Here is a 26980-nt window from a genome sequence, read left to right as displayed (position 1 = left end):
CAACATTTTCAGTGCTTTCCTGGCTATCTCAGGATATTCAGCCTTGACTTTGATCCAGAATGCTGCAGAGATGTTATGTCAAACACACTTTCCAGCCCACCGTCATTTGCAAGCTCGAGGAGTAGATCTTCTTCCCGCGCTGACATGGATGATTCACCGGGGACATTCACAAATGGGTCACGGACCCATTCCTTTGCATGTCTTGGGTCATTTGCAGTTGGGAAGTAACGCTCGAATTCTGTCGACAGCGAAGATAGGTGTTCGCGCACTAGCTGTGAGCCTCAGTCTCTCCCAAATTCCCAGTTAATGCTGGGAACGTGTCAAATATGCCCCTATCCACTCGCCATCCCCACAGTTCCAGTTGGCTTTGAAAGCAGACACTATCTGCTTTCAAAGACAGTTGTTATTCTCCCCTGAAGTGACAAATTGAGTTCATTGAGCAGGTTGAAGATGTCACAGAGGTAAGCGAGTTTCACTATCCACTCCTCGTCACTGAAGTGTGCTGCCAGTGGTGACTTTTTTCCTGAAAGTAATCTCTGTAGCTGCTCTCTTAACTTGCAAACCCTGGCCAGGGCTCTCCTCCTTGATAGCCACCTGACTTCAGTGTGTAAAAGAAGGTGTTTGTGCTCTGCATTCATTTCCTCGCAAAACTGCTCAAACAGACGTGAGTTAAGGGCTTTTGCTTTGATGTGATTGATAACTCAACAACGTCACTCAATACGCTGTTAAGATCAGGTGACATTTTTCGGCCCGCCAGCATTTCCCTGTGTGTGACACAGTGTGTAGACGGGCTTTTAGGAGCAACCTCTTTGACTCGGGTAGTGAAATCAGACTCGTTAAGCCGTTCCAACAGCTGTGCTTCGATGTCCTCCGCTATGTCATCGATTCTCCTTGAAACTGTGGTAGCTGAAAGAGGAACCTGTGCCATCTTGTTATCTGCAGCTTCTCCCAACAGTTCACGGCACGTGTCCTTGGCAGTAGGCAGAATCAATTCTTCACCAACAGTGAAAGGCTTCTTAGCCTTAGCAATACGGCTAGCCACTAAGTACGACGCTCACAGAGCAGCAGCATTTGTGGAGGTGGTGGCTCTCTGCACTTGCTTCTGTCCCACTTGCTCACGTTTTTTCCGCTCAAAAAGCTCAACGGGTTTGTCTTTAAGTGCAGGGTGCTTGGACTCAGGGTGTCGAAGCAGTTTTGAGGGCTTCATTGCCTAATTAGACAGCTTGTCTCCACATACCACACACAGGGGGCTTGGAGCGTGCAAGTCACCGGTCACATTAAAGCCATATTTTATGTACGACTCGTCGTATTTTCTGTTGAAGGAAGCTTTCTTTTTTTTTGCTGTCTCGGCATTATCATCGTTAGGCCTTTTATGTCCCCTACCACCTCTTCCAAAGAAACTCTCAAGTGATGTTTATTTTTCACTCATCGAGTAGTTGTAGGTTAATGACCGACTGATGTCCTCGCGTGGGTAATGACTTCGCGTGCATTCAAACAGTGGGTGTGACAGGGAATGAGGAAAGGTGCAGTTGACTCGTATTGTTTCCTTGTGGCCCGGTAGCACATGCTTTGCGGCCCGGTGGTTAGGGACCACTGGGATAGATTGGCCATGATCATAGTGAATGGCAGGTCAGATGGTCAACTCTTGCTTGATTTGCTTGTGCTCTTTTAACCATCAGATCTGACAGAACTCTTCTCACAAATGTTGACAATTTTTGGGGATGCTGACGCTGCTAATTAGACCAAGGTTTATTATACAGCTCTGACCGCCCCAGGACAATGGGGCTGGATGGACCATTTCAGATAACATTCAAGAATCAATTGCAATGCTGCGTCTTTAGACATACATAGTCCACACCAGCAAAGGATGGAAAACCAAGCAACACACACAAAATGCTGAGGTAACTCAGCAGGCCAGGCAGCATCTATGGAAAATAGCACAGTCAGCGTTTCAGTCCAAGACCCCTTCATCAGGACTGGAAAAAAAGATGAGGAGTCAGAGTAAGAAAGTGGAGGAATGGTAGGAAGAACCACAAGGTGATAAGTGAAACTGGGACTGGGGGGGGGGGTGGCGGAGAGGGGTGAAGAACAGATATGGAAAGTTGATTAGTGAAAGAGATACAGGGCTGGAGAAGCGGAAATCTGATAGGAGAGGACAGAAGGATATGGAAGAAAGAAAAGGGGAGGAACACCAGAGTGAGGTGGTAGGCAGGTAAGGAGATAAGGAGTTAATGGGAATGGGAAATGGTGAAGGGAGGTGGGGTCATTACCAGAAGTTTGAGAAATCGATGCTCATGCCGTCAGGTTGGAGGCTACCCAGACGGAATACTGTACAAGGCATTGCTCCTCCAACCTGAGTGTGGCCTCATTGCGACAGTAGAGGAGACCATGGGCTGACAGGTTGGAATGGGAATGAAAGGTGGAATAAAATGGGTGGCCGCAGGGAGATCCCGCTTTTTCTGGTGGTTGGAGTGTAAGTACTCGAGGAAGCGGTCTCCCAATCTGTGTCCGGTCTCCCTGACATACTAGAGGCCACTCAGTGATGACCACAACAGACTCGCAGATGAAATGTCGCCTCAACTGGAAGGACTGTTTGGGGCCCTGAATGGTGAGGGAGGAGGTGTAGGGTGGTGCAAACCAGATGGGTTTTTAAAAGAATGATAGTTTTGTGGCAATTTAAAATTTCCAAATTATTAACTGAATTCTATAGTTACTGTATTAAGATTTGCAGTCTGATCTTGAGAATTAGCACGTCACCAAAGACGAGCAAATGTCTACAGATGTATAATGGAAAGCGTCCAACTGATTGCATCATCAGGATTGGAAAACACTGCAGAGGATTATAGATTCAGCAAGCTCCCTCATGGACATGCCTCCCCAGCATCTAGAGCAGGGGTTCCCAACCTTTTTTTAAGCTTTGGACCTCTACCATTAACTGAGCACTCCATGGACACAAGGTTGGGAACCCCTTATCGAGGGTATCTTCAAAAGATGGTGCTTCAAGAACACAGCGTCCATCATTGGGGACCCTTGCCGTCAAGAACATTACTACCATCAGAGTCATAGAGAGGTACAGCATTGAAACTGGCCCTTTGGCCCATCTAGTCCATGCCAAAACTATTTAAACGGCCCACTTCCATTGTCCTTCACCAGGACACCATAGTCCTCTATATCCCTACTGTCCAAACTTCTCTTAAACATCGAATGTGAGCTGGCATGTATCACTAGCATTGGGAGCTCATTCCACACTCTCATGACCCTCTGAGTGAAGAAGTTTCCTCTCATCTTCCCCTTAAACTTCTCACCTTTCAGCTTTAAGCCATGACCTCTGGATGTAGTCCCACCCAACCTCAGTGGAAAAAGCCTGCTTGCATTTACCCCACCTATACCCTTCATAATTTTGTATACCACTATGAAATCTCCTCTATGCTTTACAGAACACAGTCCTAAAATATTCAATCTTTCCTTGTAACTCAGGTCCTCCAGACCTGGGAACATCTCTGTAAATTTGCTGTGCACTCTTTCAACCTTGTTTACATCTTTCCTGTAAGTAGGTGACACCAAAACTACATACAAATTAGGCCTCACCAATGCCTTATACAACTTCAACATAACATCCCATTTCCTGTACTCAATACTTTGATTTATGAAGGCCAATTTGAAGCTTTCTTTATGACCCTATCTGTGACGCCACTTTCAATGAATTATGTACCTGTATTCTCAGATCCCTTTGTTCTATCACATTCATCAGTGCCCTACTGTTCACTGTGTAAGGCCTACCCTGATTGGTCCTACCAAAATGCAGAACCTTGCACTTGTCTGCATTAAATTCCATCTGCCATTTCTCAGCCCATTTTTCCAGATGATCCAGATCCCTAGGCAAACCATGATAGCCTGTCAGGGGGAACGTCGACTCAGACCATGAGAGGCCTGCGTCGGGCATTTTCATGCCTTACAAGACGCAGATTGGAAGTCTGTGTGGGGCGCCACTCCTCACACAGACTAGAGCAATGTGTGATTAAGTGCCTTGCTCAAGGGCACAAACACCCTGCCACAGCTGAGGCTCGAACTAGCGACCTTGAGGTAACTAGACGATCGCCTTAACCACTTGGCCACGTGCCCAATAGCCTGTCAACTACACCCCCAATCTTGGTGTCATCCATAAATTTGCTGAACCAGCTGATATAGATGACCCAGTGCCGATCCCTGTGGCATTCCACTGTCACAGGCATCCAGTTAGAGAGGCAACCCTCTACTACCACTCTCTGGCTTCTCCCACAAAGCCAACGTCTAATCCAGTTTATGACCTCATCTTGAATGCCAGGCAACTGAACCTTTTTGACCAGCCTTCTATGCGTGACCTTGTCAAATGCCTCCCTAAAGTCCACGTAGAGGAGAGAGGAGGTACAGGAGCCTGAAGACCCCCACTCAGTGCTTAAGGTGCAGCTTCTTCCCTTCCGCCATCAGATTTCTGACTGGCCCATGAACTTTACCTCACTATTTGTCCTCTTTTTGCACTACTTGTTTGTTACATTTTTCATTGTAACTTGTGCTTGAACCTACTCAGAGAAAGGCTATTTTAGATTGGGTGTTGTGTAATAATCCAGATCTTATGAGGGAGCTTAACGTAAAGGAGCGCTTAGGAGGCAGTGATCATAATACGATTGAATTCATACTGCAGTTTGAGAGGGAGAAGCAAGACTCACATGTATCAGTATCACAGTGGAATAAAGGGAATTACAGAGGCATGAGAGAGGTGCTTGCCCAGGTGGATTGGAGGGGGATACCTGGCGGTGATGACGGCAGAACAGAGATGGCTGAAGCTTCTGGCAATAGTTCACAAGGCGCAGGATAGATATGTCCCACAGAGGAAGAAGTTCTCAGATAGTAGGGGTAGGCAACCGTGGCTGACAAAGGAAGTTAAGGACTACATAAAAACCAAGGAAAGGGTCTATAAGGTAGCAAAAGTGAGTTGGAGTTGGATGATTGGGAAGCTTTTAAAATCCAATAAAAGGCAACTAAAAAACCTATAAGAAGGGAAAAGATGAAATATGAGGGCAAACTAGCCAATAATATAAAGCAGGATACCAAAGTTTTTTCAGTTATATAAAGAGTAAAAGGGAGGTGAGAGTTGATCTTGGACCACTGGAAAATGATGCTGGTGAGGTAGTAATGGGGGACAAAGAAATGGCAGAAGAACTTAATGAGTACTTTGCATCTGTCTTCACTGTGGAAGACACTAGCAGTGTGCCAGAGGTTTGTGAGTGTTATTACTGTTACAAAGGAAAAAGTGCTAGGCAAACTCAAAGGTCTTAAGGTGGTTAAGTCACCTGAACCAGTTGGACTACCTCCCAGAGTCCTGAGAGAGGTTGCTGAAGAGATCATGGATGCATTGATCATGATCTTTCAAGAATCACTTGACCTGGCATGGTCCCAGAGGACTGGAAGATTGCAAATGTCACTCCACTCTTTAAGCGAGGAGAGCAAAAGAAAAGAAATTATAGGCCTAACCTCAGTGGTTGGGAAAGTGTTATCAAGGATGAGGTTTCAGGGTACTGGGAGACTAATGATAAACTAAGTCAAAATCAGCATGGTTTCTGTAAAGGGAAATCTTGCCTGATAATTTTATTAAGAGTTCTTCGAGAAAGTAAGAAGCAGGGTGGACAAAGGAGAGACAATGGATGTCATTTACTTGGATTGTCAGAAGGCATTTGATAAGGTGCCACACATGAGGCTGCTTAACAAGATACAATCCTATGGCATTACAGGAAAGATACTGGCATGGATAGAGGAATGGCTGACAGACAGGAGGCAGTGAGTGGGAATAAAAGGGACCTTTTCTGGTTGGCTGCCAGTGACTAGTGCTGTTCCTCAGGGGTCAGTATCAGGACCACTACTTTTTACGTTATTTGTCAATGATTTGGATAATAGAATTGATGGCTTTGTGGCATAGTTTGTGGATGATACAAGGATAGGTGGAGGGGTAGGTAATGCTGAGGAAGTAATGCAATTGCAGCAGGACTTAGACAAATTGGAAGAATGGGCAAAAAAGTGGCAGATGGAATACAGTGTTGGGAAATGTCTGATAATGCATTCTGATAAAAAGAAAATAGTGCAGACTATTATCTAAATGGGGAGAAGGTTCAAACATCAGAGGTGCAGAGGGACTTGAGAGTCCTTGTGCAAGACTCCCAGAAGGTTAATTTACAGGTTGAGTCTGTGGTAAAGAAGGCAAAAGCAATGTTGCCATTTATTTCAAGGGGAATAGAAAATAAAAGCAAGGAGATACTGCTGAGGCTTTATAAGACATTAGTCAGGCCTCACTTCGAGTATTGTCAACAGTTTTGGGCCCCATATCTCAGAAAGGCTGTGTTGTCATTGGAGAGAGTCCAGAAGAGGTTCACAAGGATGATTCTGGGAATGAAGGGGTTAATATATGAGGAGTGTTTGGCAGCTTTGGGCCTGTACTCACTAGAATTTAAAAGAACGCAGGGGGATCTCATTGAAATCTACTGAATGTTGAAAGGACTATATAGGGTGAATGTGGAGAGGATGTTTCCTATGATGAGGGTAGCCAGAACTAAAAGGCACAGCCTCAAGATTGAGAGGAGACCCCTTAGAACAGAGGCAAGGAGGAATTTTTAGCCAGAGTAGTAAATCTGTAGAATGCTCTGGCACAGACTGCGGTGGAGGCCAAGCCTGTGGGTATATTTAAGGCCGAAGTTGATAGTTTCCTGATTGGTCAGGGCATCAATGGATATGGTGAGAAGGCAGGTGTATGGGGTTGAGTGGGATCGGGATCAGCCATGATGGAATGGCAGAGCAGACTCAATGGACTGAATGGCCTAATTATGCTCCCATGTCTTATGGTCTACCAAATTCCAGACTCCCACCCCAGCAGCGAAAATGGACCATCCCTCCCACTGCTATTTCTCCAGAGCAGAGCTACTCACCGGGCAATAGTGCTGTTCAGGACACAGGTTACAGCTCTCCTGACCTATCTTTATCTGGTAATATCCATTTTCACACATTCTACAGAGCAGTACATTTGGAGGCTTGTACATTCCTGCAAAACATAGAAACCAGTAATGTACAGAAATACATCCAACCAAGGTCAGATCTCTGCTCTCTCACACACACCATTAGTTTTTATTTTAATACCATACAAAAACGCTCCCTTGCTCGGAAGCCTGCTATGCATCCGCATAGGTACCAGCACCGAGGTCTATTAAGACCGTATCAGCTCCAAAAGGAGTAATCCAGCTTGACATACTCCCTCAAATCCTTTTCCTTTCACTTAATCACTCAGCTGTTTCCAATTCCACTGCTTAATCTGCTGCTACTTCTACCTCAGGTTCTAAGCGTGATCTAAAATAGCATGCATCACCATTAATACTGTGGCGGTAATGCACCATTAAGCTGGATGCCAACCGCCGTAAAATAAGATACAGACAGACTGACACCATTAATACTTTTGCCAATCAATTCTATTCTGTGTACCTTAGTTCTTGGCCAGTTGTCCATTGCGATCAACTTTCTTTGCCTACACCTTTCATTTTGTTAAATACCTCTGGCAGGCCCATCACATCCTTCTATTCCAAGAACACCAGCTTCTCCAGTCTATGCACTGTCCCTCGTCCCTGGAATTGTTCTAGTTAATCTCTATGCCCTCTAGAAATTTCATTCTCCCTGTGTGTGACATACAGAACTGAATGCAATCCTCCAGTTATGTCTGAACTAGGCATTTCATAAAGTTCATGACCTTCGTACTGGTTCTCTCTGCTTCCATTTGCAGAGCCTAGATTCACTTACACTTCCTCAGTCTGCCTTGCTTCCATTGATTTATGCAAAGGTACTCCAAAAATCTCCATTCACAAATTAAACCAATAGTCATATCATCTTTTGAGGGTTCATTGCCACTTCCAGGGTAGAGTTCTGTCTGTTTCACAATGAGCCTTCAGAGAGCAGACCAGTGAGATGGTGGCTACAGATATCAAGTTGCTCCCTTGGCCTGGCAATTGGGCACCTTTAAGAAGGTAAAGAAATCAAGTGTAACACGGTGTCACAGCTAACAGAGCCACTGCTCAGTTCTAGTCACCAGGGTTCAATTGTAACCTCTGCAGCCGTCTGTGTAGAGATTTCACGTTCTCCCTGTGGTCACATTCCTCCCGGTGCTCTAGGATTCCCCCCCCATCTCAAAGTCAGTGAGGGTAGGGGTTTCAAATATTAACTGGCAGCAACACATTGCTCATGTGCAAGTGAGTGATTGAATCTGGGATAATTACAGGTATGTGATTAATTGCATTCAGTGTCAGCAAGACCAAGGAATTGATTGTGGAGTTCAGGATGGAGAAGTTGGGAGAACACATCCCAGTCCTAATTAAGGGGCCAGCGGTGGAAGTGGTGGGCAGCTTCAAGTTCCTGGGCATCAGCAACTCAGAGGATCTATCCTGAGCCCAATATATTGATGCGATCATGAAGGTGGCATGCCAGAGGAGTTTGAGGAGATTTGGTATTTCACCAATGATTCTAGCAAGTTTCTACAGATGCACAGTGGAGAGCATTGTCAGAATCAGAATCAGGTTTAATATCACTGGCATATAGTATGTAAATATATATTTTTTAATGAATTAAGTAGGACAAAAAGAGAGGGAAAAAAACAGAAAAAAACCAGTGAGGTAGTATATAGGGCTATGGGTAAAGCCTAGGTAGTTCTAAGGTAGGGACATGTTTGGCACAGCTTTGTGGGCCGAAGGGCCTGTATTGTGCTCTATGTTTTCTATGTATACAGGGGTTCATTGTCCATTCAGAAATCTGATGGCAGAAGGGAAGAAGCTATTCCTGAAATGTTGAGTATGCGTCTTCAGGCTCCTTTGATGGTAGTGATGAGAAGAGGGCATGTCCTGTGTGATGGGGGCCCTAAATGACGGATGCTGCCTTTCTGAGGCATCACCTTTAGAACAAACAAGAGAAAATCTGCAGATGCTGGAAATCCAAGCAACACACACAAAATGCTGGGGGAACTCGGCAGGCCAGGCAGCATCTATGGAAAAAAGTACAGTTGACGTTTCGGGCTGAAACCCTCCAGCAGGACTGGAGGAAAAAAAAGACTCCTCAAACTCCTCATGAAATACAGCCACTATAATTGTAATGCTTGTAATTGCATCAATATGTTGACACCCAGGAACTCGAAACTGCTCACCCCTTCCACTGCTGATCCCTCGATGAGAACTGATGGGTTGCATCACAGTCTGCTACTGAGGTTCCAGTTCACGGGATCAGAAGAGACTACAGATGGTTGTAGACTCAGTCAGCTCCATCACAGGCAGAAGCCTCCCCACCCTCAGTGACATTTTCAAAAGCTGGCTCTTCGAGAAAAGGTGTCAGCCCTCGCTCCCCGGGACATGCCCTCATCTCATTACTGACATCTACGAGCTGGCACAGCAGCCTGAAGATCCATGCTCAGCATTTTAGCAAAGACTACTTCTCCTCTACTATCAGATTTCCAAATGAACACTAATATATTATTTTTTCCATCTTGCACTGTACCGCTGATGCAAAGCAACAAATTTCATGACATACGTCAGTAATAATAAGCCTGATTGTGGCACATGAGGGTCTGTGCTAACTCGGAGCTGATGGACATCATTTCTATGCTGAAGGAACAAACTTAAATTTTCTGGGAAAGTTTCAGAAATTCCTTTACAGCATTTTGAGGAAATGTATAGCCTCCCCCCCTCCCCCCACCACGCCTCGATGGTTTAGGCAGTACCTGGTTGGCAGTCTGTACATTCGGTAGCTCCTGTCGACAGAGTTTCCGTCCCACCTGGGCACATCATGCACTCAGTGCAGCGAGTTGTGCTGAAAAGCAAGAAGAACGTTTGCTTTTTAGAAAAATACAGGGGCACCATTCAAGCTGCCTACTCCCACTGACCTGCATCAGGACCATAGTCCTCCATACCCCTACTATCCATTTACCTGTCCAAACTTCTCTCAAACATTGAAATCAAGCTCAATTGTGCAGGCAGTTCATTCCACACTCTCACGACCTCCTGAGTAAAGGAGTTTCCTCTCATGTTCCCGTTAAATTTCTCACCTTTCACCCTTAACCCAGGACCTCTGGTTGTAATCCCACCCAAGCTCAGTGGAAAAAAAGCCTGCTTGCATTTACCCTATCTATACCCCTCAGTCTTGTATATCTCCATCACATCTCCTCTCAATCTTCTACATTCTAAGGAATACAGTCCTAACCAATCAAATTTTTCCTTATAACTCAGGTCCTTCAGACCCGGTAACATCCTTGTAAATTTCCTCTGTACTTTCAACCCTACTTACATCTTTCCTGTAGGTAGGTGACCAAAACTGCTCACAACACTCCACATTAGGCCTCACCAATGTTTTATACAATTTCAACATAACATCCCAACTCCTGTACTCAATACTTTGATTTATAAAAGCCAATTTTCAAAATACTTTCTTTACTCCCCTACCTACCTGTGAGGCCACTTTCAACAAATGATGGATCTGTATTCCCAGATCCCTTTGTTCTACCACACCCCTCAGTGCCCTACCGTTCACTGTGTAAGACCTACCCTGCGTGGTCCTACCGAATTGTGACACCTCACACATGCCCGCATTAAACTCCATCTGCCCTTTTTCATCCTGTTTTTCTTCCAGCTGATGCAGAGCCCACTACAAGCCATGATAGCCTTCCTGACAGTCCACTACACCTCCAATCTTGGGGTCATCCCCAAATTTGCTGATCCAGTCAACCGCATTATCATCCAGTGATCCAGTTAACCACATGATCATTAGACATAATCCAGCTACAATGAAATAATGGGGAGCCACGTCCTGTGGAGAAATGGCTCCATTTTAATGTCGAGGGTAAAATCTCTTTTGCTTTTTAAATCTTTTTATTAATTTTCAAAATTATAAACTCAATAACAAAGTTGGCACCAAGAGATTGGAATAATCTTAATCAGCATATACAAAAAGGATTTTAAGTAACATAGGTATAATAAACTTCCAAACTCATAATGAAATTAGTCATAAAAAAAGAAATAAAAAGAAAAAATATATATATAAACAAAGAAAAATCCCCAAAAGAAAAAGGAAAAAGAGGGTAAAATCTCAATGCTGTGGTTTTTATTACATTAGCTTCCCTCACAGGAAATAAAGGGGATCGAAGAGCAAGTTTCAATTCGAGTCAAAATACCCAATGAGAAAGGTTTTCCGGAGATATTGGATTCAGATGTAAAGAAAGGCCAAAAGCTCAAGCAGGTGGGAAACAGTGCCTGAACAAATGTCCACAGGACAGCTAACAGCAGACAGGGTGAGATCTGAAAGCAAATACAAGGCACTGGTGACTGGAACTAGGGCCAGTGGCAGGGAGGTGTTCTGTGTTACAGGAGCTCACAGGTTCTAGCATGACCAAGTGCTGCGGAATTAGGGCTGGGATATCAGTTTTTGAGCACTGGAGAGATCAGCTCTCTGGAAGGAAGAGGGAACAGGAGAGTTGGATAGAAACAAAAACAAGTTTAAACACAAAGCAAAGTGCACACCAAATTTCTCACCTAGTTTTGCTTCTCCAAAGTTCGATTAGTTCAAATTTCCTTGGGCTTTGGCTTAGCAACTGTCCATCTTTTGCCCAGTAAACATATGCTACACCAGAGATCCATCAGCATTATATCAAAGCTCGAGGTAAATTTATTATCGAAGTACGCATATGTCACCATATAGCACTCTGAGATTCATTTGACCCTTGTATTCTCAGCTACAGGTGATCATTAATAAAATACACAATGTAGAATGGCTGAATATTTATGCTTTTTCCCCAAATGAGCAGATTTCAGTTAACAGAGCCGGTTCACTTTGACAACTTTGTGGATAGGTTCTGTAGAGGTCCACACTGTCAGTACTCACTTGCAAAACAACCCTCGAGGACAAGACTCGCAGACACTTGCATTCACCTCGGAGAAGTGACCTAGGAGTAAAGTGCAATTTTAGTGCGTGTCGCTGTTAAATGTTAAGTGTTATTTTTCACCCAGAAATTCACCGGGGACCTGTTTTCCCAAACTCACCAGGTGGAAAATGTGTTGGAGCAACGTCCAATAGTTTTGACCCACCACCAAATCCCAAGGTAACTCAATTATTACACACAAGTCTTTCAATATATCAGAAGTCGAGAAAGGTGTGTTGCAATAAAAGGGAGATACTTTGCTTTAAGTTGTACACAAGATGAGGAAGTTAATTATTGGTTTAATTACTTTGCCAGAACATCATGGACTGGAGGATCTGTTCCTGTGCTGCACTGTTCTATGTTCTAACAAATTACTGGTTAGGAATCAACTGAAGAATGTGTCCAATTTGGGCACTTCACACAAGAATGTCAAGGGTTCAGAGGAGATGTGTCATTTTAATTATATAGAGACACCAGACAATCTGGACACACCCTCAGATGAGAACATCATGGAATGGGTAGTAGAAGGGTTCTTGAAGTTGAAGTGAAATCATTCCTCTGGAAGGACAGTCAGAAACCGAAAGACACACAGTTTTAAAGAAAACATAACAAAAAATACAAATAGAGGAATGATTTGGGGAAAATTAAACTACAGATTATGCTTCTAGACTTCCAAAATGGAAAATGGGAAAAAGCTGAAGAGCTGTTGACTTGAACAGGGAATTGGGAATTATGTCTTTGATAGAGTTACTGGGGAAAACAGGTTCCTTCAGAGCCACATGGCTCTTATTTTAGATTGCAAATGTATTGCACATCTACAGCAAACACATTGAAAGGATGGCTTAACTGCAGACAGTAATTAAGCACAGGCTGACAGATAGTACATGAAGGACCATTTATTTCCTTTCATGACCACCAGACCAGATACTCCAGACAGGTTACGTCCTTCAAGTTTCTCAAAACGCCATCACTACAGAAACAACAGAAAGTGCCACGCTATAAATACTCAAAACTTTGAAATAAATCTTTCAACCAAGAGAGCTTTCTTAATCTCTTTGGAATTTCATTTAACAGAAAAAAAATGTGTACAACTATCAGGTAGGAGGACTAAGTTACTGCTTAATTGGCTCAATGCCAAAGGAAAGGTACTGTGGCCACCTCTCAATCTTCTAAAGAATGTGGGCAAGCTAGTCAGATCTCTTATATGACAGACCAGTCATTCCAAGAACCGGTCTGGTGAATCTGCTTGGCACTCCAAATGGCAAGCATAGCCTTTAGATAGAGACCAAAACTGCACACAGTATTCCAAATGTGAGCCCCTGTAGCAAGACATCTGTCCTCCTGTACTGAATTCTCTTGTAGCAAAGACCCTATATCTTCCCAAAGATCCTCTTCCCAACTATTCATTTCACATTAATTTGTCAGTGGAAGGAGTGAGAAAAGGAATAAAACAGTAAAACCATAGTTACCCTGCCATGCAGCTTTCTTCCACACCTGCCTTCCCCACCACCCCCATCTCTTAGAGTCTTGCGCAAGGTTATCAGACAGGTCTACCTGGGAGACAGTCTCGGCAGATTTTTGAACCAGTTTCATTGGCATAGAGTCCAGATTCACAGGATTGGCATTCCGTGCTCCCTGTAGAACTAAAAAAGAAAATGCCAAATTACTGTACTGGGACACAATGGGTTTCTTTGTAAAACATGTTAAATGGATGTACAATAGGAGATAGTGCACTGTTGAGGCATAATTCACAACCCACAGGTGGAACTCTCTAATCACACAACCCAAAACCTGCTTTGAAGGTATTTTTACTACATTAGTGGGAGACGCTTCAGTCATCCACTGAGGTGTATAGCTTTTCTTACAACAGGCTTTTCGTTCACTGAATCAGAACAATATGTGCAGCTACAAAGTCCCCACCCACAAACAAATCCATATTCAGTGTTGGATTAGAGTGCAAAATTGTTATTTTTTTTCTTGTAGTTTAACTTTCATATGCTTGTTTATAATCACCTATATAAATGAAATAGTTCAGGGAATTTTCAGTATTTGTATTTTTCTTGAAGTTTCTCTGCAGCCTGCACATGCCACTGAACCCACTTATTATCACTGGGACATCTGTCTGGGATGTCCTTTATCTCTCTAGTGAGTTAGCGTTTACTATAAAATGACCAAAAGTCCTTTGTTCTTTTTCATTTTGGTTCTCCTCCTTCGAATTTGGTTACTGTTTATTTTTATTGTTATAAACACCCAAAAAACAGCTATAATTATAAGAATTGCATCTGATTTTTGACTTTGAAGTACCCCTGGATCAATATCACCAGATCCAAAACCAGGAAATGAGATATCACCTAATGTTAACATGCAAAGTCTGCAGGTGAAGTGCCAATAATTCCCCCAACAAAGAGTACTTAAGAGCTGCAAATATTTACTTCAAGTGAAAAGGGATCTCGTGCTGTCCTGGCGTATATGACAAATAAACTCTTATCGGGCTTCCAGCTGGGTACAAGTATCGATTATAACCAACTTTTTTTTTCCAAAAATACTTTATTCAGAAATATTACAAAATAAAGTTATTTACAAAAAAAACATTTGTTGACTCTGAGTCCTTATTCAATAAATAAAGTTATTTACAATAAAATTATGCATTGACTCTCAGTCCATATTCAAATGAAAGATGTTTACAATAAATCGTTCGTTGACTCTCAAACCTTAGTCAAGTGTTAATAATTTTATTTACAATAAAATTATTAACAATTTTAAAAAACCAGCGTTGGCTCTAATCCCATTTCCAAAGTTCATTAACGGTCTACACAACTCCAGCCACTCCTGGGGCACCATGTTGATTCATCTATCCACATCGCTGATGAGGGGTATTCTCCTCCCCACCCGACCCCTCCCACTCCCACGGGTGACCAACCTTAAACTGTGGTCCTTCCCCACCGTGCCTTCGCAGTGGCCGCACCAAGCTTGAGTGTATCTCTCAGATCACTATAGGAAGGATGTGGAAGCATTGGTAAGGGTACAGAGGAGATTTACCAGGATGCTGCCTGGTTTAGAGAGTATGCATTATGATCAGAGATTAAGGGAGCTAGGGCTTTACTCTTTGGAGAGAAGGAGGATGAGAGGAGACATGATAGAGGTGTACAAGATAATAAGAGGAATAGATAGAGTGGATAGCCAGCGCCTCTTCCCCAGGGCACCACTGCTCAATACAAGAGGACATGGCTTTAAGGTAAGGGGTGGGAAGTTCAAGGGGGATATTAGAGGAAGGTTTTTTACTCAGAGAGTAGTTGGTACGTAGAATGCACTGCCTGAGTCAGTGGTGGAGGCAGATACACTAGTGAAGTTTGAGAGACTACTAGACAGGTATATGGAGGAATCTAAGGTGGGGGCTTATATGGGAGGCAGGGTTTGAGGGTCGGCATAACATTGTGGGCCGAAGGGCCTGTAATGTGTTGTACTATTCTATGTTCTATGTTCTACGTACTCCTGCAGGCGAGAGTGAACCAGTCGGCAGCATTCAGTCACAGATATCTCCATGTGCTGGTAGACCACCAAGTTTCGGGCCGACCAAAGAGTGTCTTTCACCGAATTGATGATCTGCCAGCAGCACCAGATGTTGGTCTCCATGTGTGTCCCCAGGAACAGCCCGTAGATCACGGTCCTCGGTAACGCAGCCGCTGGGCATGAATCTTAACACCGTCCCTTCCATCCTCCTCCACACCTTCTTCGTGAACCCGCAGTGTGCAAAGAGGTGAGCCCCCGCCTCCACCCCATTACAGTTCTCCCGTGGACAGTGGGGTGTGGAGACGATGCTCCGGATGTACAGGAGGCATCTGACTGGGAGGGCCCCCCTCACCGCCAGCCAGCCGAGGTCTTTGTGCCTGTTGGTGAGATCTGGTGATGAGGCAATTTGCCAGATGTATGGACAGTCTGCTCAGGGAACCACCCCACTGTGTCCATCATGTGCTTCTCCTGCAGTGCCTGCAGGACAGTACGTACTGACCACTGCCTAATGGCCCTGTGGTCAAAGGCATTGGCCTGGAAGACCTTTTCTACGAAGGACAGGTATGGAGGCAATGACCAGCTGACTGGGGCGTTGCCCAGGAAAGGGGCCAGACCCATCCTTCATAGCCAGGGCTACAGGTAGAACCTGGGCACATAGTGGGTACTTTGTGCCCACGTATCTGGGATCCACGCACAGCCTGATACAGCCACACGCAAAGGGTGGAGAGCGACATTGGGGACGTTCTTGCCCCCTTTGTCCAAGGACTTGTACATGACGGTCCATCTCACCTGCTCCATCTTGGATCCCCAGATGAATCTGAAGACAGCTCGGGTGATTTCCGAGCTGTAGGAGCGGGGGACGGGCCACACCTGCGCCAAGTACAGCAGCCCTGAGAGCACCTCACACCTGATGACCAGGTTCTTGCCCATTATTGATTGGGAGCACCCTCCCCACAGTCCCAGTTTCTGTTTCACCTTGACAGTCTGCTCCTGCCAGTTCTTGTTGCACACCTCGGCCCCTCCGAATCAGATCCCCAACACCTTCATGTGATCAGATCTAATTCGATTATAACCAACATTTCAACGACCAACTCTGCCATCTTCATCAGGAATGATGCATGGCATGTCTAGTCTGGTGGTATTTATACCCCCATAATCCATCCTCCTGATTGGATGAAAGCTAACCAATCAGGTTTCCACTCTCCCACCTTGTTTACAGTTGATTTCCAGTTCTTATTTAGAGTGAGACCTTCATTGTTGAATTTTTTTTTACAAAGTTGAAGGTCTCATTCCAAGAAAGAACTGGAGTTCAATTGTAAACATAATGGGAGAGAGGAAACCTGATTGGATGAGGACTAACCAATCAGAAGGGACGGATAACAGGAGTATAAATACCACCCGACAAGATATGCCCAGGCATCATCCCTGATGAAGATGGCAGAGTTTGTCACTGAAATGTAGGTTATAATTGATGCCTGTACTTGGCTGGAAGCCTGAGAAGAGTTTATTCATTTATGTCAACTGTTATAAAACAGATGATAATGTGCTAGTCTTCAATCCATCATAGTAACTCAGTAATTCAGAGATAACTCAAAGATAACATCATAGTAACTCTTATCAGAGATGCTGGCTGATCTGCTGAGTGTGTCCAGCATCTGCCTACCCATTCACGATGGGCCAAATGGCCTCTATCTAAATAAAAAAAATAGAATTTAATACTTTTCATCTTTTACCTTTGCACTTCCATGCTCATCAATTAAGTTAACAATCCATCTCACTTCTATTTAGAAGCCATTCTGCCCCAGTATACCGAATTCAATACAAAAGCAATTTTTCTTGGTTAATATGAATTGGGCTGAATTGTGCTGTGTGACAGGACGGTCTACACTTCTGTTTTGTGAAGTGTTTTCCCCCACTTTAGTACTTGTTGGGGCTGTCCTTCAAGCCACAAGAGAGGAAGATTACAAAGGTAATGTTAATAGAGTAAAACACGCCAAAGCCACATCACCAAATACAAGAATAGGTGAGTAAAGTGCTGGCCAACAAGAGGATGGGAAACGTGACGAACAGGAAAGCCAAAACCGTGGAGCAAAGGAGCACCAAGAACCGAAGGCCAAGACTGGAGGGATCAGAAAGTGTAAGTGGACTGCAGAGCGGGACGAAATTAAAAGTCAGGAGATTTAAAAAACAAGGAGAAATTGCAGGGGGTGGTGCGGGGGGGGCGGGGGGAAGAATCACCGACTGAAAAGCTTGAGCATATAGACATTAAGAAAGAGGATGTGCTGGAGCTTTTGGAAAGCATCAAGTTGGATATGTCACCAGGACCAGACGAGATATACCCCAGGCTACTGTGGGAGGCGAGGGAGGAAATTGCTGAGCCTCTGGCGATGATCTTTGCATCATCAGTGAGGAAGGGAGAGGTTCCAGAGGATTGGAGGGTTGCAGATGTTATTCCCTTATTCAAGAAAGGGTGTAGAGATAGCCCAGGAAATTATAGACCAGTGAGTCTTACTTCAGTGGTTGGGAAGTTGATGGAGAAGATCCTGAGAGGCAGGATTTATGAACATTTGGAGAGGCATAATATGCAACCCACATCAAAGTTGCTGGTGAATGCAGCAGGCCAGGCAGCATCTCTAAGAAGAGGTACAGTCGATGTTTCAGGCCAAGACCCTTCGTCAGGACTAACTGAAGGAAGAGTTAGTAAGAGATTTGAAAGTGGGAGGGGGAGGGGGAGGGGGAGATCCAAAATGATAGGAGAAGACAGGAGGGGGAGGGATGGAGCCAAGAGCTGGACAGGTGATTGGCAAAGGGAACATGAGAGGATCATGGGACAGGAGGTCCCGGGAGAAAGAAAAAGGGGGATGGGGGAAAAACCCAGAGGCAAGGGGTATAGTGAGAGGGACAGAGGGAGAAAAAGGAGAGAGTGAGAGAAAGAATGTGTGTGTATATAAATAAATAACAGATGGGGTACAAGGGGGAGGTGGGGCGTTAGCGGTAGTTTAGGGTGTTCACCAGCAACTTTGATGTGTGTTTCTTGAATTTTCAGCATCTGCAGAATTCCTCCTGAGGCATAATATGATTAGGAATAGTCAGCATGGCTTTGTCAAAGGCAGGTCGTGCCTTATGAGCCTGATTGAATTTTTTGAGGATATGACTAAACACATTGATGAAGGTAGAGCAGTAGATGTAGCATATATGGATTTCAGCAAGGCATTTGATAAGGTACCCCAAGCAAGGCTTATTGAGAAAGTAAGGAGGCATGGGATCCAAGGGGATATTGCTTTGTGGATCCAGAATTGGCTTGCAAACAGAAGGCAAAGAGTGGTTGTAGATGGGTCATATTCTGCATGGAGGTCGGTCACTAGTGGTGTGCCTCAGAGATCTGTTCTGGGACCCCTTCTCTTCGTGATTTTTATAAGTGACCTGGATGAGGAAGCGGAGGGATGGGTTAGTAAATTTGTAGAGTTGTGGATAGATTGGAGGGCTATCAGAAGTTACAGCGGGACGTCAATAGGATGCAAAACTGGGCTGAGAAGTGGCAGATGGAGTTCAACCCTGATAAGTGTGAGGTGGTTCATTTTGGTAGGTCAAATATGATGGCAGAATATAGTATTAATGGTAAGACTCTTGGCAGTGTGGAGGATCAGAGGGATCTTGGGGACCGAGTGTATAGGACACTCAAAGCTGCTGCACAGGTTGACTCTGCGGTTAAGAAGGCGCATAGTGCATTGGCCTTCATCAGCCGTGGGATTGAGTTTAAGAGCTGAGAGGTAATGTTGCAGCTATATAGGACCCTGGTCAGACCTCACTTGGAGTACTGTGCTCAGTTCTGGTCACCTTACTACAGTAAGGATATAGAAACTGTAGAAAGGGTGCAGAGGAGATTTACAAGGATGTTGCCTGGATTGGGGAGCATACAGTACTTTAGAGATATTATTGGGGAGATTAGGTTGAGTGAACTTGGCCTTTTTTCCTTGGAGCGACGGAGAATGAGAGGTGTCCTGATAGAGGTGTATAAGATGACGAGAGGCATTGATCGTGTGGATAGTCGGAGGCTTTTTCCCAAGGCTGAAATGGCTAACATGAGGGGACACAGTTTTAAGGTGTTTGGAAGTAGGTACAGAGGAGATGTCAGGGTGAAGTTTTTTTAAATGCAGAGTGGTGAGTGCATGGAATGGGCTGCCGGCAACGGTGGTGGAGGCAGATACGATAGGATCTTTTAAGAGACTCCTGGATAGGTATCTGGAGCTCAGAAAAATAGAGGGCTATGGGTAACCCTAGGTAATTTCTAAAGTAAGTACATGTTCGGCACAGCATTGTGGGCTGAAGGGCCTGTATTGCGCTGTAGGTTTTCTATGTTTTCTATGTAACATAACCAGGAACTGATATAGATATGCAAGCACTGGGGTGATGGACAATGTACTAGTCTCAATCACAGCACTGACAACACAAGATATAGAAGAGAATTAGGCCATTCGGCCCATTAAGTCTGCACTGCCATTCCATTATGGCTGATTTATTTTCCCCCTTAACACCTTCTCCCCACAACCTTTGACACACTTAACTAATCCAGAACCTATCAATCTCCACTTTAATATACCCAGCCTCCACAACTATTCACGGCAATGAATTCCCTAGATTCACCACCCACTGGCTAAAGGAGTTCCTCTCCATCTCCGTTCCAAAAGGACGTCCTTGTATTGCCCTCTCCCTCCAGAGCCTCCCACTATTGGAAACATCCTCTCCACCACACTCAAAAAGTTCAAAGTACGACTTACTATCAGAGTACATACATGGACCACATACAATCCTGAGATTCTTGTTCTCAATCTAAGCCTTTCAACATTTGCCATGTTTCAATGAGATTCCCCCTTAGCTCACATTTAGAGAAGGTGGAAGACAGGAGGCAGCTGAACATGGGAGAATTGGAATGGTTACGTCAGGAGAAAGCCCAAATTTTAAAGTTAGGCTAGCAAAGCTACCAGTGTGATCAGTTAGTGTCTGGTCCAGACCCTGCTCTTCAGTCTCAGTGGGCAGACAGCACAGGACAAAGCTTTGATGGGGCCTTTACTAATACTTACACTGAGCGAGCACCATCATCTTTCCTGCTGAGCATCCCCCGATTTTCTATGCACATCCCTACTCACCAACAGCAAACATGCTCACATCCCACTACAAATACCAAAAATACTTCACTTAACCTTCCTGACTCCTGACAGGTCAATTTACTCCATCACAAAAATACACTTGTTTAGCCTCAACTGCTAGCTGGAAATTTAATCCCTTCTTTCAATTTCGTCAGCCTTTGTCTCATAAAGGTGGAACCTCCAAGTCTCAAATATTTTACTCAAGAGGTCAAGTTTTGGCCCAAGGGGAACAGAATATGGCCAGCACCAAGTAACCAAGCACACATGAAGCAGAGTTTTATTGCTGAATCCAAGGGAGCCCACTTTGTTTAACTGTTGGTATTTCGCACCTCCCTGTACTTACTTTGTGTAGGTGCCTTTTGAGCAAGGCAGACATGCGTCATGTCCAGCTTGAGGCTGGTAGTAACCTTGAGGGCACATCAGACAATTCTCTGCAGCAAAACAGGACCCACTGGGACAGCAGGAGCAGTTCAAGGTTGCTTGAAATAGGAGGAGGAATAAAAACAACGTTATGTTTTGTAACTCCAAGACATAAAAACTAATTGAAAGGAAAACAAGGAACTCAGGCATGTTGGCTTTTACTGTAAGCCAGACATACACATATAACATGGTGGCGTGATGATGTACGCCATTTACATACTTTTACATATAACCTGTAATGAATTAATTAAACAAATATGTTTAATCAAATAGATTTACAATATTACTCAAATATTACTGGAATATTAAATACACAACACTCATTTCTGCTTAACTATAAGCTCCAACTCAATATAGGGTGCACCTCAACCATCTACACAGTATAAAATATAATGCTATTATTATATACTCTCACAGCATAGCAAGTTTTAAGTTGTCCCACTCAAGCCTAAAGATTTAGTCGCTGTGGAGGATTTCTTACTCCTGTGGGATAATGTCCTCTTTGACCAGGGAGGTCACTCTACTTGGCAGGTGAGGCTTATGCCTGTGAAACAATCCAAGTTTGGGGTCTCCTCTGTGGTGGTTGTAGGATTTGACTGAGACTGCAGGAAGTGGTTCTGACAGCTTCGGACACCTCTTTTTTCCCTGGATGTGTCGGCATCCTGAACAGTGCAGGACAAGCTTCACTGGATGATGTAGATCATAATGTGTGAGCACAGTGTCTGACATCACCATTCTGACGTTGGATACTGTTTGGCGGGGGTGGGGGAAGTTGAAATGGCCTAGCAGAAGAAAGTCACAGTGGTCAGACCTCTGGCTCTATGTTTTAGAAGGGAAGGAGGGAGAAGAGGTGAACTGTGGTAGTAGGGGATTCTTTAGTTAGGGGAACAGAAAGGAGGTTTAGTGGATGAGAATGAGATTCCTGGGGTGGTATGTTGCCTCCCAGGTGTCATAGTCCAGGACATTTTGGATCAAATCCTCAGCATTCTTAATGAGCTCCTAATGAGCAGCCAGAGGCCATGGTCCGTGTAGGTACCAATGACGTAGATAGAAAGAATGATGAGCTTCTGCAAAGCTAGTTCAGGGAGTTCAGGGACAGGACCTCCAAGATTGTGATCTCAGAATTGCTACCTGCACCATATGCTAGTGAGAATAGAACCGAGAAGATGATACAGTTTAACCCAAACTGGAGGGGGATTAATATCCCACTGGGAATGTTTGTTAGTGCTGCATGGGTGGGGTGTGGGGGGTTTAAACTAGAGTTGCAGAGGGAAGGGAACCAGAGTGACAGAAACAGAAAGTGAAGAGGTTGTGGAGAAAGATGTTCTTAAGACCTCAGACAGTCAGGAATCAAAAGGGTGAGCATAATGTGACTAATGTTCTCAGCCGCGCATATTTCAATGCAAGAAGTATTGAAGGAAAGGCAGGTGAGCTCAGGGCATGGATTAACATACGGAGTTACGATATTCTAGCCATTAGTGAGACTTGGGGCAGGACTATCAGCTCATCATTCCCACAATCCTGATTGAGAAGTTGCAGAATCTGGGCCTCTGTACCTCCCTCTGTAATTGGATCCTCGACTTCCTAACCAGAAGACCACAATCTGTGGGGATTGGTGATAACATATCCTCCTCGCTGATGATCAACACTGGCGCTCCTCAGGGGTGTGTGCTTCACCCACTGCTCTACTCTCTGTATACACATGACTGTGCGGCTAGGTGTAGCTCAAATACCATCTGTAAATTGGCTGATGATGCAGCCATTGCTGGTAGAATCTCAGATGGTGACGAGAGGGCGTACAGGAGTGAGATATGACAACTAGTGGAATGGTGCCGCAGCAACAACCTGGCACTCAACGTCAGTAAGACGAAAGAGCTGATTATGGACTTCAGGAAGGGTAAGATGAAGGGACACATACCAATCCTCATAGAGGGATCAGAAGTGGAGAGAGTGAGCAGCTTCAAGTTCCTGGGTGTCAAGATCTCTGAGGATCTAACCTGGTCCCAACATATCGATGTAGTTATAAAGAGGGCAAGGCAGTGACTATACTTCATTAGGAGTTTGAAGAGATTTGGCATGTCAACAAATACATGCAAAAACTTCTATAGATGTACCTTGGAGAGCATTCTGACAGGCTACATCACTGTCTGGTATGGAGGGGCTACTGCACAGGACCAAAAGAAGCTGCAGAGGGTTGTAAATCTAGTCAGCTCCATCTTGGGCACTAGCCTACAAAGTAGCCAGGACATCTTTAGGGAGCAGTGTCTCAGAAAGGCAGCGTCCATTATTAAAGACCTTCAGCACCCAGGACATGCACTTTCTTGGCATTTTCTCAGCAATTGTCTCTGATATGGGCCGACATTTATGTGCTGAGCGGCAGCTAATTAATTAGCTTGTTCATTTTGGCTTTTTTCTTAAAGATGTGCTGGGTGCGTTCCGGCTACCACTGCACCCCTGCATGCATCGCAGCCCGCTATCGGTTTGAGGTTGGGGACCACTGCTCTGGAAGACCAGAATGGTAATCTGTACGTGGAGCCAAAAAGAGAGGGGAGATCTTAAGTGGAGTTTTTGCATCCATATTTACTCAGGAGACTGACACGCAATCTATAGAAGTGAGGCAAAGCAGCAGTGAAGTCATGGACCCTATACAAATTACAGAGGAGGAGATCTTTGCTGTCTTGGGCAAATTAGGGCTGATAAATCCCCAGAGCCAAACGATGTGTTCCCTCGGATCCTGTGAGAGATCAGTGCAGAAATTTCAGGAGCCCTAGCAGAGATGTTTAAATCATAGTTAGCAACAAGTGAGGTACCCAAGGATTGGACAATAACTAATGTTGTTCAGCTCTTTGAGAAAGACTCCAAAAATAAACCAGGAAATTATACGTCAGTAGTGGGAAAGTTATTGGAAGTTATTCTAAGGGACTGGATATAGGAATATTTGGATAGACATGGATTGATTAGGGATAGTCAGCATAGCTTTATGTGTGATAAGTCGTATCTAACCAATCCTATAGAGCTTTTCAACGAAGTTACCAGGAAAGTTGATGAAGGCAAGGCAGTGGAAGTTGTCTACATGGACTTTAGCAAGGCATTTGTCAAGGTCCCGAATGGGAGGTTGGTCAAGGAGGTTCAGTCTCTCGGTATTCAGGATGAAGTAGTAAATTGGATGAGACATTGGCTTTGTGGAAGAAGTCAGAGAGTGGTAGTAGAGGGTTGCTTCTCTGACTGGAGGCTTGCGGCATGGATTGGTGCTGGGTCTGTTGTTGTTTCTCATCGTTATCAATGATCTGGATAATAACGCGGTTAACTGGTTCAGTAAATTTGCAGATGACATCAAGACTGGGGGTGTAGTGGACAGTGAGGAAGACTATCAGAGCTTGTAGCGGGGTCTGGACCAGCTGAAAAATGGCAGATGGAATTTAATGCAGACAAGTGCAAGGTGGTGCACTTTGGTAGGACCAACCAGGGTAGGTCTTACCAGGTGAGTGGTAGGGCATGGAGGAGTGCGGTAGAACAAAGGGATTTGGGAATACAAGTCCATAATTCACTGGAAGTGGTATCACAGGTAGTTAGGGTCATAAAGAAAACTTTTGGCCAATGTCTGAGTACAGGAGTTATGATGTTATACTGAAATTATATAAATTATATAAGACTTTGGTGAGGCCTTGTTTGGAATATGGTGTATAGTTTTGGTCACCTGCCTACAGGAAAGATGTAAATAAGGTTGAAAGGATACAGAGAAAATTTACAAGGACGTTGCTGGGTCTGGAGGACCTGAGTTATATGAAAGATTGAATTGGTTAGGACTTCATTCCTTGGAACATAGAAGATTGAGGGGAGATTTGATAGAGGTTTACAAAATTATGAGTGGTATAGATTGGGTAAATGCAAGCAGGCTTTTTCCTGAGGTTGGGTGGGACTACAACCAGAGGTCATGGATTAAGGATGAAAGGTAAGATGTTTAAGGAGAACATGAGCGTCAGGTTGAGTGTGGATCAAGCTTCCAAGGCAAGTGGTGCACGCAAGCTCAATTTCAACATATAAGAGAAGTTTGGATAGGTACATGGATAGTAGGTGTATGGAGGACTATGGTCTTGATGTAGGTCGATGGGAGTGGGCAGCTTAAATGGCTTTAGCATGGACTAGATGGGCCAAAGGGCCTGTTTCTGTGCTGTATTTTTCTATGACTCTATGACTGTTCCATCCATTGCCATTTCTTCCTGTCTGCAGTAGAACACTGTAGCCAGGTTTGGCAGGAACCTGTTACAGTAATTGAAAGATCCTAAAATGACTGCCACTGTGACACGTCCTTTGGTCTTGTGGCATCCACCAGTGCTTGCATTTTAACTGCATACTTGTGTAACTATTGTGTGAAAAGGTGTGACCAGAGCAAGTGAAGTTTGGTTTGAAGAATTCACACTTGTTGCATCATACTCGAGCCCATAATCTTCTCATCTTTTTAACACTGTCTTGAGATTTTGGAGATGTTCCTTGCTATCCAGGTAACACTGAGTGTCTGGACAACCTTGCAGCACCTGGTCTACAGCTTTCTGCCAGACTGCAGGTGCGGATGCTACTCCAAAATAAGCCTCTAATAGCAATAAAGCCTTTTGTAAGTGTTTATGGTGAGAAACACTTTGGACTCCATCTGCAGGTAGGACTCAGCTAAGTCCATTTTGCTGAAGTGTTTTCCTTCAGAAAGGTTTGCAAAGATATTCTCTATCCTGGGCAGAGGGTATTGATCTACTTTCAGCACTGGGGTGATTGTGACCCTAAAATCAACACAGATCCTGACAGACCTATTCTTCTTAGCTACCAGGACCACTAGCATTGCCCACGGACCCCACTCAACCTTAAAAAGAATTCCTTCAGCCTCTATGCAATATAGCTCATTGGCTACTTTATCACGGATGGTATAAGGAACCAGATGGGCTTTGTGAAACTTGGGTGCAGTGTTTTCATTTAATACTATTTTACCCTTAATACAGTATGTTTGAATTTTCTATTGCCATCTCTTAATACTGTTGTAGCATTGTCCAGTACCTTTCTTAATTTGCTTTCAGTTGATTTTCAATCAAGTTGTAGTTGTCTCAGCCAACCATGCCCCCACAACGTTGGCCATAGAACCATAGAACACTACAGCACAGAAAACAGGCCATTCGGCCCTTCTAGTCTGCGCCGAAACATTATTCCGCTAGTCCCATTGACTTGCACCCAGTCCACAACCCTCCAGACCTCTCCCATCCATGTATCTATCTAATTTATTCTTAAAATTTAAGAGTGAGCCCGCATTTACCACGTCAGATGGCAGCTCGATCCACACTCCCACCACTCTCTGAGTGAAGAACTTCCCCCTAATGTTCCCCCTAAACCTTTCCCCTTTCACCCTAAAGCAATGTCCTCTCATATTTATCTCTCCTAATCTAAGTGGAAAGAGCCTATTCACATTTACTCTGTCTATACCCCTCATAATTTTGTAAACCTCTATCAAATCTCCCCTCATTCTTCTACGCTCCAAGGAATAAAGTCCTAACCGGTTCAATCTTTCCCTGTAACTCAACTCCTGAAGACCTGGCAACATCCTAGTAAATCTTCTCTGCACTCTTTCAATCTTACTGATATCCTTCCTATTGTTAGGTGACCAGAACTGCACACAATACTCCAAATTTGGCCTCACCAATGTCTTATACAACCTCCCCATAACATCCCAACTCCCATACTCAATACTTTGATTTATGAATGCCAGAATGCCAAAAGCCTTCTTTATAACCCTGTCTACCTGTGACACCACTTTCAGGGAATTATGTATCTGAACTCCCAGATCTCTTTGTTCCTCCGCACTCCTCAGTGCCCTACCATTTACTGGGTATGTCCTACCCTGATTTGTCCTTCCAAAATGCAACACCTCACACTTGTCTGCATTAAATTCCATCTTGCTATT

At 44.3% G+C, this 26980-nt stretch overlaps 1 protein-coding gene across 3 annotated transcripts in view; it reads right to left on the bottom strand.

Annotated features, from left to right (window-relative positions):
- The window catches only part of si:dkey-21a6.5 (signal peptide, CUB and EGF-like domain-containing protein 3), a 71889-nt gene that overhangs the window by 4509 nt on the left and 40400 nt on the right, over window positions 1-26980 (bottom strand). For all 3 annotated transcript variants that reach the window (XR_010017576.1, XM_063045104.1, XM_063045105.1), the window contains 5 exons: window positions 20963-21098; window positions 13517-13605; window positions 11926-11986; window positions 9773-9861; window positions 6954-7066 (listed from right to left, as the gene is read on the bottom strand). Coding sequence is in view for 2 of the 3 variants with exons in the window: in XM_063045104.1 (XP_062901174.1) it covers window positions 6954-7066; window positions 9773-9861; window positions 11926-11986; window positions 13517-13605; window positions 20963-21098 (488 nt within the window). In the remaining variant the exon portion in view is untranslated. The remainder of the gene's footprint in view (window positions 1-6953; window positions 7067-9772; window positions 9862-11925; window positions 11987-13516; window positions 13606-20962; window positions 21099-26980) is intronic.

This window comes from Mobula hypostoma, chromosome 4 (assembly GCF_963921235.1).
Source record: "Mobula hypostoma chromosome 4, sMobHyp1.1, whole genome shotgun sequence".
NCBI lineage: Eukaryota > Metazoa > Chordata > Chondrichthyes > Myliobatiformes > Myliobatidae > Mobula > Mobula hypostoma.
The sequence above is the reverse complement of the archived record's forward strand: the minus strand, read 5'-3'. Positions and strand labels throughout refer to the sequence as shown.